Raw genomic sequence first — 16,685 nt, 5'->3', positions numbered from 1 at the left:
ATGTGACGTAGTACGCAATTTCCGGGGACCACTTTTGCCCCGTGAGTGCTACTTTCAGAACTACTCGCTAAAAAGTATACAAAAGTACCGGAGAAATGTCTTTAAAAAAGGCATGGAAACAACATGGGACTTGTGGGAAGGCCTGCTGCAGCCTGGATGAACTGGAGGGATCTGGGAAGGACATGTCGTAGTGCCTCACCTCGTGGCTGGGCATCTGGCTAATGAGACAAGCCGGGGGCGTTCCTGTCAGCCTCATGATCTGCTGCAGCTGGTTTATATCTTTCAGGCTCAGGGTCAAGGGTCACACATCATACTGTCACACAGGTCAAAGTGTCCTTAAACTACAGTTGAAGTCGGAGGTTTACATACACTTAGGTTGGAGTCATTAAAAAACACATTTTTCAACTAACACAAATATCTTGTTAACGAACTATAGTTTTGGCAAGTCGGTTAGGACATCTACTTTGTGCATGAAACGAGTCATTTTTCTAACAATTGTTTACAGACAGATTATTTCACTTATAATTCACTGTATCACAATTCCAGTGGGACAGAAGTTTACATACACTAAGTTGACTGTGCCTTTAAACAGCTTGGAAAATTCCAGAATATGATGTCATGGCTTTAGAAGCTTCTGATAGGCTAATCGACATAATTTGAGTCAATTGGAGGTGTACCTGTGGATGTATTTCAAGGCCTACCTTCAAACTCAGTGCCTCTTTGCTTGACATCATGGGAAAATCTAAAGAAATCAGCCAAATACAGAAAAAAAATTGTAGACCTCCACAAGTCTGCTTCATCCTTGGGAGCAATTTCCAAACGCCTGAAGGTACCACGTTCATCTGTACAAACAGTAGTACGCAAGTATAACCACCATGGGACCACGCAGCCGTCACACCGCTCAGGAAGGAGACGTGTTCTGTCTCCTAGAGATGAACGCACTTGGTGCGAAAAGTGCAAATCAATCCCAGAACAACAGCAAAGGACCTTGTGAAGATGCTGGAGGAAACAGGTACAAAAGTATCTATATCCACAGTAAAACGAGTCCTATATCGACATAACCTGAAAGGCCGGTTAGCAAGGAAAAAAACACTGCTCCAAAACCACCATTAAAAAGCCAGACTACGGTTTGCAACTGCACATGGGGACAAAGATCGTACTTTTTGGAGAAATTTCCTCTGGTCTGATGAAACAAAAATAGAACTGTTTGGCCATAACAACCATCGTTATGTTTGGAGGAAAAAGGGGGAGGCTTGCAAGCCCAAGAACACCATTCCAACCGTGAAGCACGGGGGTGGCAGCATCATGTTGTAGGGGTGCTTTGTTGCAGGAGGCACTGGTGCACTTCACAAAATAGATGTCATCATGAGGCAGGAAAATTATGTGGATATATTGAAGCAACATCTCAAGACATCAGTCAGGAAGTTAAAGCTTACATTTACATTTTACATTTTAGTCATTTAGCAGACGCTCTTATCCAGAGCGACTTACAGTAGAGTGCATACATTTCAATACATTTTTTACTTTTATTTTTTTTTACATATTACATATTTACATATTACATACATACATACATTTTACATACTGAGACAAGGATATCCCTACCGGCCAAACCCTCCCTAACCCGGACGACGCTATGCCAATTGTGCGTCGCCCCACGGACCTCCCGGTTGCGGCCGGCTGCGACAGAGCCTGGGCGCGAACCCAGCCCAGCCTGGGCGAGAGCCCAGAGACTCTGGTGGCGCAGCTAGCACTGCGATGCAGTGCCCTAGACCACTGCGCCACCCGGGAGGCCCAACAAAGCTTGGTCGCAAATGGGTCTTCCAAATGGACAATGACCCCAAGCGTACTTCCAAAGTTGTGACAAATTGGCTTAAGGACAACAAAGTCAAGGTATTGGAGTGGCCATCACAAAGCCCTGTCCTCAATCCTATAGAAAATTTGTGGGCAGAACTGAAAAAGTGTGTGCGAGCAAGGAGGCCTACTAACCTGACTCAGTTACACCAGCTCTGTCAGAAGGAATGGGCCAAAATTCACCCAACTTATGGAAGGCTACCCAAAACATTTGACCCAAGTTAAACAATTTAAAGGCAATGCTACCAAATACTAATTGAGTGTATTTAAACTTCTGACCCACTGGGAATGTGATGAAAGAAATAAAAGCTGAAATAAATAATGATCTCTACTATTATTCTGACATGTCACATTCTTAAAATAAAGTGGTGATCCTAACTGACCTAAGACAGGGAATGTTTACTAGGATTAAATGTCAGGAATTGTGAAAAACTGAGTTTAAATATATTTGGCTAAGGAACATGTAAACTTCCGACTTCAACTGTAAATACTGAATAAATGTTTTCCTATTTTTGTGTGTGTGTGTGAGTGTGAGTGTGTGTGGGTTGGTGGCGGGGTAGAGAATAAGATGAGGTGATGAGAGTAAATGTAGGGAGAGGAAGGAGGGAGGTAGAGAGGATGGAGAGAGCTGCCATGCTGTACTATTGAATAGAGACAACATGCTTTTAGATCACAGCCAGCAGAGAAACATGTGTCAGAGGAACAGATGAACTCAGATCGACAAGAGGGAATCAAGGGCATTACAGGGCAGCTCTACTCAATGACAACTAGATCAGTGTTTCCCAACCCGGTCCTCCAGTACCACCAACAGTACACCGTTTTATTGTAGCCCTGGACAAACACACCTCATTCAACTAGTCAACTAATCATCAAGCCCTCAACGAGTTGAATGGGGTGTGTTTGTCCAGGGATACAATACAAATGTGTACTGTTGGGGGTACTGGAAGACCAGAGTTGGGAAACTGAACTAGATGGTTGTCTTTGCTTCTCTTAATAGACACACTATGGAAGTTTTTAGTTGCTAATTGGTTACCTTAAATATTGGCTTTAAGAATACAAGAATATTGACAGAGCAGCCCATGTATCTGGGAGCTGGACATATACAGGGAGCTGTGGTGTTGAGTTAGAGTTACAGTGAGTGGCTATATAAGGGCAGGACAGGAAGAAAGTATAGTAGTTTAGGAGGTTGTCATAGTAACGCAGAGGTACAACCCAAACGCAGGCAAGCGGGCGTGGGCGTGGCAACCTCCCATGGCAACCCAAACGCAGCCAAAGCGGAACAGAACGTGGCAGAACACTCAGATTTTCATAAAGAGCTCAGGTTCCAGGGTTGCCATGGGATAATTATAAGCTTCAACTGATCAACGTCTATACCACACCAACATCAAGGTCTATACCACACCACACCAACGTCAATACCACACCAACATCAAGGTCTATACCATACCACACCAACGTCAACACCACACCAACACCAATGTCTATACCACACCAACATCAAGGTCTATACCACACCAACACCACACTAACGTCAACACCACACCAACGTCAACACCACACCAACACCAACGTCTATACCACACCAACGTCAAGGTCTATACCATACCACACCAATGTCAACACCACACCAACACCAATGTCTATACCACACCAACACCACACCAACGTCAATACCACACCAACATCAACGTCAACACCACACCAACGTCAACACCACACCAACGTCAACATCACACCAACGTCAACATCACACCAACGTCAACGTCTATACCACACTAACGTCAACACCACACTAACGACAACACCAACATCAACATCTATACCACACTAACGTCTATACCACACCAACATCAGTCTATACCACACCAACGTCTATACCACACCAACATCAGTCTATACCACACCAACATCAACATCTATACCACACTAACTTCTATACCACACCAACATCAGTCTATACCACACCAACGTCTATACCACACCAACATCAGTCTATACCACACCAACGTCTATACCACACCAACGTCTATACCCCACCAACATCAGTCTATACCCCACCAACATCAGTCTATACCCCACCAACATCAGTCTATACCCCACCAACATCAGTCTATACCCCACCAACATCAGTCTATACCCCACCAACATCAGTCTATACCACACCAACGTCAACGTCTATACCACACCAACATCAAAGTCTATACCACATCAACATCAGTCTATACCACACCAACGTCAACGTCTATACCACACCAACATCAAAGTCTATACCACACCAACATCAGTCTATACCACACCAACATAAAAGGGAAAATGAGGGATGGGATGTATGAATGGAAAGAGGGGGGAAGAGAAAGAAAAGTTGGATAAGACTTGAGGACAGTTTTCAAAACTTTAAAAAATATATATACAGTATGTATGTATAGGCCCATTAAAATGTGTATGTATGCAAACTCGTCCCTTTTCAGGACCCTGTCTTTCAAAGATAATTTGTAAAAATCCAAATAACTTCACAGATCTTCATTGTAAAGGGTTTAAACACTGTTTCCCATGCTTGTTCAATGGACCTTAAAGAATTAATGCACCTGTGGAACGGTCGTTAAGACACTAACAACTTACAGACGGGCAGCAATTAAGGTCACAGTTATGTAAACTTAGGACAGTAAAGAGGCCTTTCTACTGACTCGGAGAAACACCAAAATAAAGATGCCCAGGGTCCCTGCTCATCTGGGTGAACGTGCCTTAGGCATGCTGCAAGGAGGCATGAGGACTGCAAATGTAGCCAGGGCAATACATTGCAATGTCTGTACTGTGAGACGCCTAAGACCGCTCTACAGGGAGACAGGAAGGACTGCTGATCATCCTCGCTGTGGCAGACCATGTGTAACAATAACTGCACAGGATCGGTACATCCGAACATCACACCTGCGGGACAGGTATAGGATGGCAGCAACAACAACTGCCAGAGTTACACCAGGAACGCACAATCCCTCCATCAGTGCTCAGACTGTCCGCAATAGGCTGAGAGAGGCTGGACTGAGGGCTTGTAGGCCCGTTGTAAGGCAGGTCCTCACCAGACATCACCGGCAACAACGTCACCTATGGGCACAAACCCACCGTCGCTGGACCAGACAGGACTGGCAAAAAGTGCTCTTCACTGACAAGTGGCAGTTTTGTCTCACCAGGGGTGATGGTCGGATTCTCGTTTATTGTCGAAGGAATGAGCGTTACACCGAAGCCTGTACTCTGGAGCGGGATTGATTTAGAGGAGGAGGGTCCATCATGGTCTGGGGCGGTGTGTCACAGCATCATCGGACTGAGCTTGTTGTCATTGCAGGCAATCTCAACGCTGTGCGTTACAGGGAAGACATCCTCCTTCCTCATGTGGTACCCTTCCTGCAGGCTCATCCTGACATGACCCTCCAGCATGACAATGCCACCAGCTATACTGCTCGTTCTGTGCGTGATTTCCTACAAGACAGGAATGTCAGTGTTCTGCCATGGCCAGCGAAGAACCCCGATCTCAATCCCATTGAGCACGTCTGGGACCTGTTGGATCGGAGGGTGAGGGCTAGGGCCATTCCTCCCACCCCCCCTTTGTTCAGGGACACATTATTCCATTTTTGTTAGTCATGTCTATGGAACTTGTTCAGTTTATGTTTCAGTTGTTGAATCTTATGTTCATACAAATATTTACACATGTTAAGTTTGATGAAAATAAACGCAGTTGACAGTGAGAGGACGTTTCTTTTTGAGTTGAGTTTATAGGCCCACTAAAATGTAAATGTATGTATGTATACAAGGGGCTCCAAAATTACTGGCACCCCTGACTGGCAATGCAAAAACAATACTTAAACAAATATAAACAATATCATTATAGAGATAAACTCAAAATACCAACATGTGAGAAATACTGTACTTTATTCATGTTTCAATGGAACCAACCAAAATCATACAATTATTTAATACAAAATACATTTCACCAAAATCAAGGTTTCATAATTGTTGGCACTCCTCATTTAGTACTTAGTGCCATCACCTCTGGCAAGGATAACAGCATGGAGTCTTTTCCTGTAATGTTTGACAAGGTTAAGGAACACATTTGGAGGGATTTTGGACCATTCCTCTATGCAGATCCTTTCAAGATCCTTCACATTCTTGGGTTTGCGACTGAGATGGCCATGGCAGAACATTGATTTTGTTGTCACAGAACCATTGACGAGTGGATCTTGAAGTATGTTTCGGGTCATTGTCTTGTTGGAAAGTCCACCTACGGCCAAGTCCCAGCCTTCTGGCAGAGGCAACCAGATTGTCAGCCAACATTGCCTGATACTTGGTGGAATTCATTATGCTATCAATCTTAACCAGTGCCCCTGGACCCCTGGAATTAAAACAGCCCCAAAACATCACTGACCCACCACCATATTTCACCGTGGGTATGAGATGCCTCTCCTTGTATGCATCTCTGTTGTTTCGACGCCAATCATGCCGATGCTGTATCTGACCAAAACGTTACATTTTGGTCTCATCTGACCAGAGCACCTTCTTCCAGTCATAATTTAAATGACGTTTGGCAAACTCCAAGTGCCTGCGCCTGTGTCTTGGGGTCAGAAAGGGGTTTCCAAAGAGCCTGTGGTTGTGAAGGTAGCGTCTGATGGTGCTTCTTGACGCCACCAAGGCCTGCAATTCTTTCAGTGATTCTTGGGGATTTTGTTGCCTGACTCACCATCCTCCTCCCTATCCTGGGGGGCAAAATGCATTTGCGTCCTCTACCCGTGAGGTTTTCAACTGTTCCATATCTTTTGCATGTTTTAATAATTCCCCTGACAGTGCTCAGTTGTATATTCAATCCTTTGTGGATCTTCTTGTATCCATGACCAGATTTATGAACGTCTACGACCATCTGTCCCTTTTCAACTGCCAGTTCTTTTGTTTTCTTCATGGTGTTGACAAAGGGATATTGCATGTGTGTTACCTCATTTTTATACCCTAGTAAAACAGGAAGTGATGTAATGGCTCAATATAGTTCCTTAAGACTTCCTGGTTTAATTTTGGTAGATGTTATTTACAATCATCTTTAAGGGTGTCATTAATTGTGAAACCTTGATTTTGAGGACATTGATTTTTAATTAAATCAATAAATGATTTTGGTTGGTTCCATAGAAACATTAATAAAGTACAGTATTTCTCACATGTTGGTATTTTGAGTTTCTCTATAAATTATATTGTTTATATTTTTTAAGTATTGTTTGTGCATTGCCAGTCAGGGGTGCCAGTAATTTTGTAGGCCCATAAACTGTAGGCCCATAAACATGTATATATATGTATAGGCCCATTAATTAAAATGTACAAATACTTCCTATATAGTTTTAGATGTTCAAGAGTGGGCTGAAGTTATATATTTTTTCTCTATATATATTTTTTTACCCCCTTTTTCGATCTTGTTTCATCGTTGCAACTTCCCAATGGTCTCGGGAGGCGAAGATCGAGTCATGCGTCCTCCAAAACATGACCCGCCAAACCCGGAAGCCAGCCGCACCAATGTGTCGGGGGAAAACCATTCAACTGACGACCAGTGGTCAGCCTGCAGGCGCCCGGCCCACCACAAGGAGTCGCTAGAGAGCGATGAGCCAAGTAACCCCCCCCCCCCCCCGGCCAAACCCTCCAACGCTGGGACAATTGTGCGCCGCCCTATGGGGCTCCCGATCACGGCCGGTTGTGATATAGCCCCGGTTCGAACCCGGGTCTGTAGTGACACCTCTAGCACTGCGATGCCCAAAATGTTTTTATTTTACCCAAAATAATAATTTCCCAAATAAACAAAACAATCAAACCTCCCGCGGGCCATATTGATTGGGCTCGCGGGCAAGATCTGTATATTACCCACCCTTGATGTAGGGGATAGGGGTCAATATTGAATTTGTCCATTAAAACTTTTCTCCGTCACCATGATGACAGTGAAAGGATACGGTCGGTGCCGGGGAATAACGTCCGTCCAGTAAGCAGCTCTGCCATGATGCAGCCTACTGACCAGATGTCCACTACAACAGCAAAAACAATGTTACCATCCATTCATGTAGTTGTCGCTTTTCTTTTGTGTGTGTGTGTGTGTGTGTGTGTGTGTGTGTGTGTGTGTGTACTAGATGAGTATGTACCAGGTGTGTGTTGTATGTGTCATGTAGTAGTGATAGTTATAGTATATCATTACCTGTCATGTGGTATTGATAGTTATAGTATATCATTACCTGTCATGTAGTAGTGATAGTTATAGTATATCATTACATGTCATGTAGTAGTGATAGTTATAGTATATCATTACCTGTCATGTAGTAGTGATAGTTATAGTATATCATTACCTGTCATGTAGTAGTGATAGTTATAGTATATCATTACCTGTCATGTAGTATTGATAGTTATAGTATATCATTACCTGTCATGTAGTATTGATAGTTATAGTATATCATTACCTGTCATGTAGTATTGATAGTTATAGTATATCATTACCTGTCATGTAGTAGTGATAGTTATAGTATATCATTACCTGTCATGTTGTAGTGATAGTTATAGTATATCATTACCTGTCATGTAGTAGTGATAGTTATAGTATATCATTACCTGTCATGTGGTATTGATAGTTATAGTATATCATTACCTGTCATGTAGTAGTGATAGTTATAGTATATCATTACCTGTCATGTAGTAGTGATAGTTATAGTATATCATTACCTGTCATGTAGTAGTGATAGTTATAGTATATCCTTACCTGTCATGTAGTAGTGATAGTTATAGTTTATCATTACCTGTCATGTAGTAGTGATAGTTATAGTTTATCATTACCTGTCATGTAGTAGTGATAGTTATAGTATATCATTACCTGTCATGTGGTATTGATAGTTATAGTATATCATTACCTGTCATGTAGTAGTGATAGTTATAGTACATCATTACCTGTCATGTAGTAGTTATAGTATATCATTACCTGTCATGTAGTAGTGATAGTTATAGTATATCATTACCTGTCATGTGGTATTGATAGTTATAGTATATCATTACCTGTCATGTAGTAGTGATAGTTATAGTACATCATTACCTGTCATGTAGTAGTTATAGTATATCATTACCTGTCATGTAGTAGTTATAGTACATCATTACCTGTCATGTAGTAGTTATAGTATATCATTACCTGTCATGTAGTAGTGATAGTTATAGTATATCATTACCGGTCATGTAGTAGTGATAGTTATAGTATATCATTACCTGTCATGTAGTAGTGATAGTTATAGTATATCATTACCTGTCATGTAGTAGTGATAGTTATAGTATATCATTACCTGTCATGTAGTATTGATAGTTATAGTATATCATTACCTGTCATGTAGTATTGATAGTTATAGTATATCATTACATGTCATGTAGTAGTGATAGTTATAGTATATCATTACCTGTCATGTAGTAGTGATAGTTATAGTATATCATTACCTGTCATGTAGTAGTGATAGTTATAGTATATCATTACCTGTCATGTAGTATTGATAGTTATAGTATATCATTACCTGTCATGTAGTATTGATAGTTATAGTATATCATTACCTGTCATGTAGTAGTGATAGTTATAGTATATCATTACCTGTCATGTAGTAGTGATAGTTATAGTATATCATTACCTGTCATGTAGTATTGATAGTTATAGTATATCATTACCTGTCATGTAGTAGTGATAGTTATAGTATATCATTACCTGTCATGTAGTAGTGATAGTTATAGTATATCATTACCTGTCATGTAGTAGTGATAGTTATAGTATATCATTACCTGTCATGTAGTATTGATAGTTATAGTATATCATTACCTGTCATGTAGTATTGATAGTTATAGTATATCATTACCTGTCATGTAGTAGTTATAGTATATCATTACATGTCATGTAGTAGTGATAGTTATAGTATATCATTACATGTCATGTAGTAGTGATAGTTATAGTATATCATTACCTGTCATGTAGTAGTGATAGTTATAGTATATCATTACCTGTCATGTAGTAGTGATAGTTATAGTATATCATTACCTGTCATGTAGTAGTGATAGTTATAGTATATCATTACCTGTCATGTAGTAGTGATAGTTATAGTATATCATTACCTGTCATGTAGTAGTGATAGTTATAGTATATCATTACCTGTCATGTAGTAGTGATAGTTATAGTATATCATTACCTGTCATGTAGTATTGATAGTTATAGTATATCATTACCTGTCATGTAGTATTGATAGTTATAGTATATCATTACCTGTCATGTAGTATTGATAGTTATAGTATATCATTACCTGTCATGTAGTAGTGATAGTTATAGTATATCATTACCTGTTATGTAGTAGTTATAGTATATCATTACATGTCATGTAGTAGTGATAGTTATAGTATATCATTACCTGTCATGTAGTAGTTATAGTATATCATTACATGTCATGTAGTAGTGATAGTTATAGTATATCATTACCTGTCACGTAGTAGTGATAGTTATAGTATATCATTACCTGTCACGTAGTAGTGATAGTTATAGTATATCATTACCTGTCATGTAGTATTGATAGTTATAGTTTATCATTACCTGTCATGTAGTAGTGATAGTTATAGTATATCATTACCTGTCATGTAGTAGTGATAGTTATAGTATATCATTACCTGTCATGTAGTATTGATAGTTATAGTATATCATTACCTGTCATGTAGTATTGATAGTTATAGTATATCATTACATGTCATGTAGTAGTGATAGTTATAGTATATCATTACCTGTCATGTAGTAGTGATAGTTATAGTATATCATTACCTGTCATGTAGTAGTGATAGTTATAGTATATCATTACCTGTCATGTAGTATTGATAGTTATAGTATATCATTACCTGTCATGTAGTAGTGATAGTTATAGTATATCATTACCTGTCATGTAGTAGTGCTAGTTATAGTATATCATTACCTGTCATGTAGTAGTGCTAGTTATAGTATATCATTACCTGTCATGTAGTATTGCTAGTTATAGTATATCATTACCTGTCATGTAGTATTGATAGTTATAGTATATCATTACCTGTCATGTAGTAGTGATAGTTATAGTATATCATTACCTGTCATGTAGTAGTGATAGTTATAGTATATCATTACCTGTCATGTAGTATTGATAGTTATAGTATATCATTACCTGTCATGTAGTAGTGATAGTTATAGTATATCATTACCTGTCATGTAGTAGTGATAGTTATAGTATATCATTACCTGTCATGTAGTAGTGATAGTTATAGTATATCATTACCTGTCATGTAGTAGTGATAGTTATAGTATATCATTACCTGTCATGTAGTAGTGATAGTTATAGTATATCATTACCTGTCATGTAGTAGTGATAGTTATAGTATATCATTACCTGTCATGTAGTAGTGATAGTTATAGTATATCATTACCTGTCATGTAGTAGTGATAGTTATAGTATATCATTACCTGTCATGTAGTAGTGATAGTTATAGTATATCATTACCTGTCATGTAGTATTGATAGTTATAGTATATCATTACCTGTCATGTAGTATTGATAGTTATAGTATATCATTACCTGTCATGTAGTAGTGATAGTTATAGTATATCATTACCTGTCATGTAGTAGTTATAGTATATCATTACCTGTCATGTAGTATTGATAGTTATAGTATATCATTACCTGTCATGTAGTAGTGATAGTTATAGTATATCATTACCTGTAATGTAGTAGTGATAGTTATAGTATATCATTACCTGTCATGTAGTATTGATAGTTATAGTATATCATTACCTGTCATGTAGTAGTGATAGTTATAGTATATCATTACCTGTCATGTAGTAGTGATAGTTATAGTATATCATTACCTGTCATGTAGTATTGATAGTTATAGTATATCATTACCTGTCATGTAGTAGTGATAGTTATAGTATATCATTACCTGTTATGTAGTAGTTATAGTATATCATTACATGTCATGTGATAGTTATAGTATATCATTACCTGTCATGTAGTAGTTATAGTATATCATTACATGTCATGTAGTAGTGATAGTTATAGTATATCATTACCTGTCATGTAGTAGTGATAGTTATAGTATATCATTACCTGTCATGTAGTAGTGATAGTTATAGTATATCATTACCTGTCATGTAGTATTGATAGTTATAGTATATCATTACCTGTCATGCAGTATTGATAGTTATAGTATATCATTACCTGTCATGCAGTATTGATAGTTATAGTATATCATTACCTGTCATGTTGTAGTGATAGTTATAGTATATCATTACCTGTCATGTAGTATTGATAGTTATAGTATATCATTACCTGTCATGTAGTATTGATAGTTATAGTATATCATTACCTGTCATGTAGTAGTGATAGTTATAGTATATCATTACCTGTCATGTAGTATTGATAGTTATAGTATATCATTACCTGTCATGTAGTAGTGATAGTTATAGTGTATCATTACCTGTCATGTAGTATTGATAGTTATAGTATATCATTACCTGTCATGTAGTATTGATAGTTATAGTATATCATTACCTGTCATGTAGTAGTGATAGTTATAGTATATCATTACCTGTCATGTAGTAGTTATAGTATATCATTACCTGTCATGTAGTAGTGATAGTTATAGTATATCATTACCTGTCATGTAGTATTGATAGTTATAGTATATCATTACCTGTCATGTAGTAGTGATAGTTATAGTATATCATTACCTGTCATGTAGTAGTGATAGTTATAGTATATCATTACCTGTCATGTAGTATTGATAGTTATAGTATATCATTACCTGTCATGTTGTAGTGATAGTTATAGTATATCATTACCTGTCATGTAGTATTGATAGTAATACTATATCATTACCTGTCATGTAGTAGTGATAGTTATAGTATATCATTACCTGTCATGTTGTAGTGATAGTTATAGTATATCATTACATGTCATGTAGTAGTGATAGTTATAGTATATCATTACCTGTCATGTAGTAGTGATAGTTATAGTATATCATTACCTGTTATGTAGTAGTTATAGTATATCATTACCTGTCATGTAGTATTGATAGTTATAGTATATCATTACCTGTCATGTAGTAGTGATAGTTATTATATCATTACCTGTCATGTAGTAGTGATAGTTATAGTATATCATTACCTGTCATGTAGTAGTGATAGTTATAGTATATCATTACCTGTCATGTTGTAGTGATAGTTATAGTATATCATTACCTGTCATGTAGTAGTGATAGTTATAGTATATCATTACCTGTCATGTAGTATTGATAGTTATAGTATATCATTACCTGTCATGTAGTATTGATAGTTATAGTATATCATTACCTGTCATGTAGTATTGATAGTTATAGTATATCATTACCTGTCATGTTGTAATGATAGTTATAGTATATCATTACCTGTCATGTAGTATTGATAGTTATAGTATATCATTACCTGTTATGTAGTAGTTATAGTATATCATTACATGTCATGTAGTAGTGATAGTTATAGTATATCATTACCTGTCATGTAGTAGTTATAGTATATCATTACATGTCATGTAGTAGTGATAGTTATAGTATATCATTACCTGTCATGTAGTAGTTATAGTATATCATTACCTGTCATGTAGTAGTGATAGTTATAGTATATCATTACCTGTCATGTTGTATTGATAGTTATAGTATATCATTACCTGTCATGTAGTAGTTATAGTACATCATTACCTGTCATGTAGTAGTGATAGTTATAGTATATCATTACCTGTCATGTTGTATTGATAGTTATAGTACATCATTACCTGTCATGTAGTAGTGATAGTTATAGTATATCATTACCTGTCATGTTGTATTGATAGTTATAGTACATCATTACCTGTCATGTAGTAGTTATAGTACATCATTACCTGTCATGTAGTAGTTATAGTATATCATTACCTGTCATGTAGTAGTGATAGTTATAGTATATCATTACCTGTCATGTTGTATTGATAGTTATAGTATATCATTACCTGTCATGTAGTAGTGATAGTTATAGTATATCATTACCTGTCATGTAGTAGTGATAGTTATAGTATATCATTACCTGTCATGTTGTAGTGATAGTTATAGTATATCATTACCTGTCATGTAGTAGTGATAGTTATAGTATATCATTACCTGTCATGTAGTATTGATAGTTATAGTATATCATTACCTGTCATGTAGTAGTGATAGTTATAGTATATCATTACCTGTCATGTTGTAGTGATAGTTATAGTATATCATTACCTGTCATGTAGTAGTGATAGTTATAGTATATCATTACCTGTCATGTAGTATTGATAGTTATAGTATATCATTACCTGTCATGTAGTATTGATAGTTATAGTATATCATTACCTGTCATGTAGTATTGATAGTTATAGTATATCATTACCTGTCATGTTGTAATGATAGTTATAGTATATCATTACCTGTCATGTAGTATTGATAGTTATAGTATATCATTACCTGTTATGTAGTAGTTATAGTATATCATTACATGTCATGTAGTAGTGATAGTTATAGTATATCATTACCTGTCATGTAGTAGTTATAGTATATCATTACATGTCATGTAGTAGTGATAGTTATAGTATATCATTACCTGTCATGTAGTAGTTATAGTATATCATTACCTGTCATGTAGTAGTGATAGTTATAGTATATCATTACCTGTCATGTTGTATTGATAGTTATAGTATATCATTACCTGTCATGTAGTAGTTATAGTACATCATTACCTGTCATGTAGTAGTGATAGTTATAGTATATCATTACCTGTCATGTTGTATTGATAGTTATAGTACATCATTACCTGTCATGTAGTAGTGATAGTTATAGTATATCATTACCTGTCATGTTGTATTGATAGTTATAGTACATCATTACCTGTCATGTAGTAGTTATAGTACATCATTACCTGTCATGTAGTAGTTATAGTATATCATTACCTGTCATGTAGTAGTGATAGTTATAGTATATCATTACCTGTCATGTTGTATTGATAGTTATAGTATATCATTACCTGTCATGTAGTAGTGATAGTTATAGTATATCATTACCTGTCATGTAGTAGTGATAGTTATAGTATATCATTACCTGTCATGTTGTATTGATAGTTATAGTATATCATTACCTGTCATGTTGTATTGATAGTTATAGTATATCATTACCTGTCATGTAGTAGTTATAGTATATCATTACCTGTCATGTAGTAGTGATAGTTATAGTATATCATTACCTGTCATGTTGTATTGATAGTTATAGTATATCATTACCTGTCATGTAGTAGTGATAGTTATAGTATATCATTACCTGTCATGTAGTAGTGATAGTTATAGTATATCATTACCTGTCATGTTGTATTGATAGTTATAGTATATCATTACCTGTCATGTTGTAGTGATAGTTATAGTATATCATTACCTGTCATGTAGTAGTGATAGTTATAGTATATCATTACCTGTCATGTAGTATTGATAGTTATAGTATATCATTACCTGTCATGTTGTATTGATAGTTATAGTATATCATTACCTGTCATGTTGTAGTGATAGTTATAGTATATCATTACCTGTCATGTAGTAGTGATAGTTATAGTATATCATTACCTGTCATGTTGTATTGATAGTTATAGTATATCATTACCTGTCATGTTGTAATGCATCCAGTTCAGCATGATCTCTGGGGCGCGGTACCACCTGGTCGCTACATAACCCGTCATCTCATCATCAGTGTGTCGCGCCAAACCAAAGTCCAGGATCTGACGGATAAATTAAGAGATAGGGGTGTGTGTGTGTGTGTGTGTGTGGTATATGCGTGGGTGTATGTGAAGATAGGGTTAGCTATAAACAAACTCCACAGCAGATTAAATCCTTCGCTTCTAACCTCGTGTGTGGGTGGAGTGTATTAAAGCCACTCTAATAATAATGAACACACAGTACTGTAAACAGTACTATCCAACAAGAACTATAACTGCTGGTACAAATTGTGTTATTACATGTTTTATGTTGCTGATCTGAATGTTGGCGACTGTCAGGTGTTTACATATACATTTTTTTTAAAAGACAACTACAGTAACATATTGCTTTCTAGATGGAGAGGAGGAGCTGATCAGAGCAGATGCTATATCTTAATTTGACCCTGCTTCTCACAGCACCAAGATAATACTGCAGCAACAGGAAATGTGAATTATTATGTGGATTATAATTAATGGACATTGTTGTAGGGGTTGATACATTTTTCGTTAGGGTAAATCAAGTCTGACATTTTAAAGTGGAATTTACAAACTTTAGAAGCCTTTTTAAACCTTTAATACACTACAACAGATTGATCAGATTAAGATAGCAGATCTATAGGCACTAAGGAGGGTACAGTAGGCCAATAGTATTTTTTTTTTTTTACCTTGAGCTCACAGTCCTCATTCACTGCCAGATTACTGGGCTTCAGATCCTGTGGAGAGAGGGAAGGAGGGAGAAGAGAGAGATGGAGGGAGAAGAAAGAGATGGAGGGAGGGAGAAGAGAGAAGAGAGAGAGGGAGGGAGGAGATGGAGGGAAAAGAGAGAGAGGGACGGATGAGATGGAGAGAGAGAGGGACGGAGGAGATGGAGAGAGTCGGAGGAGATGGAGAGAGAGAGGGAGGGAGATGGAGAGAGAGAGGGAGGGAGATGGAGAGAGAGAGGGAGGTAGGGGAGAATAAGGAAGGTATTGAGTAATATTCCCATCCTCCACCCCATGCAAGCATCTTGATTTAAACATGAAATGTAAATA

At 37.2% G+C, this 16,685-nt stretch overlaps 1 protein-coding gene across 2 annotated transcripts in view; it reads right to left on the bottom strand.

Moving 5' to 3' along the window:
• The window catches only part of LOC120057678 (mitogen-activated protein kinase 14A-like), a 44,609-nt gene that overhangs the window by 5,905 nt on the left and 22,019 nt on the right, over nucleotides 1-16,685 (bottom strand). Inside the window, exons 6-9 of one of the 2 annotated variants that reach the window (XM_039006199.1) lie at nucleotides 16,320-16,367; nucleotides 15,564-15,678; nucleotides 7,824-7,895; nucleotides 200-279 (exon numbers count right to left, since the gene is read on the bottom strand). In XM_039006199.1, the coding sequence (XP_038862127.1) occupies nucleotides 200-279; nucleotides 7,824-7,895; nucleotides 15,564-15,678; nucleotides 16,320-16,367 (315 nt within the window). The remainder of the gene's footprint in view (nucleotides 1-199; nucleotides 280-7,823; nucleotides 7,896-15,563; nucleotides 15,679-16,319; nucleotides 16,368-16,685) is intronic. The other variant, XM_039006200.1, reaches the window with a different exon arrangement.

This window comes from Salvelinus namaycush, chromosome 2 (genome assembly GCF_016432855.1).
Source record: "Salvelinus namaycush isolate Seneca chromosome 2, SaNama_1.0, whole genome shotgun sequence".
Taxonomy (NCBI): Eukaryota; Metazoa; Chordata; class Actinopteri; order Salmoniformes; family Salmonidae; genus Salvelinus; species Salvelinus namaycush.
This window is presented reverse-complemented; position numbering and strand designations above follow the sequence as displayed.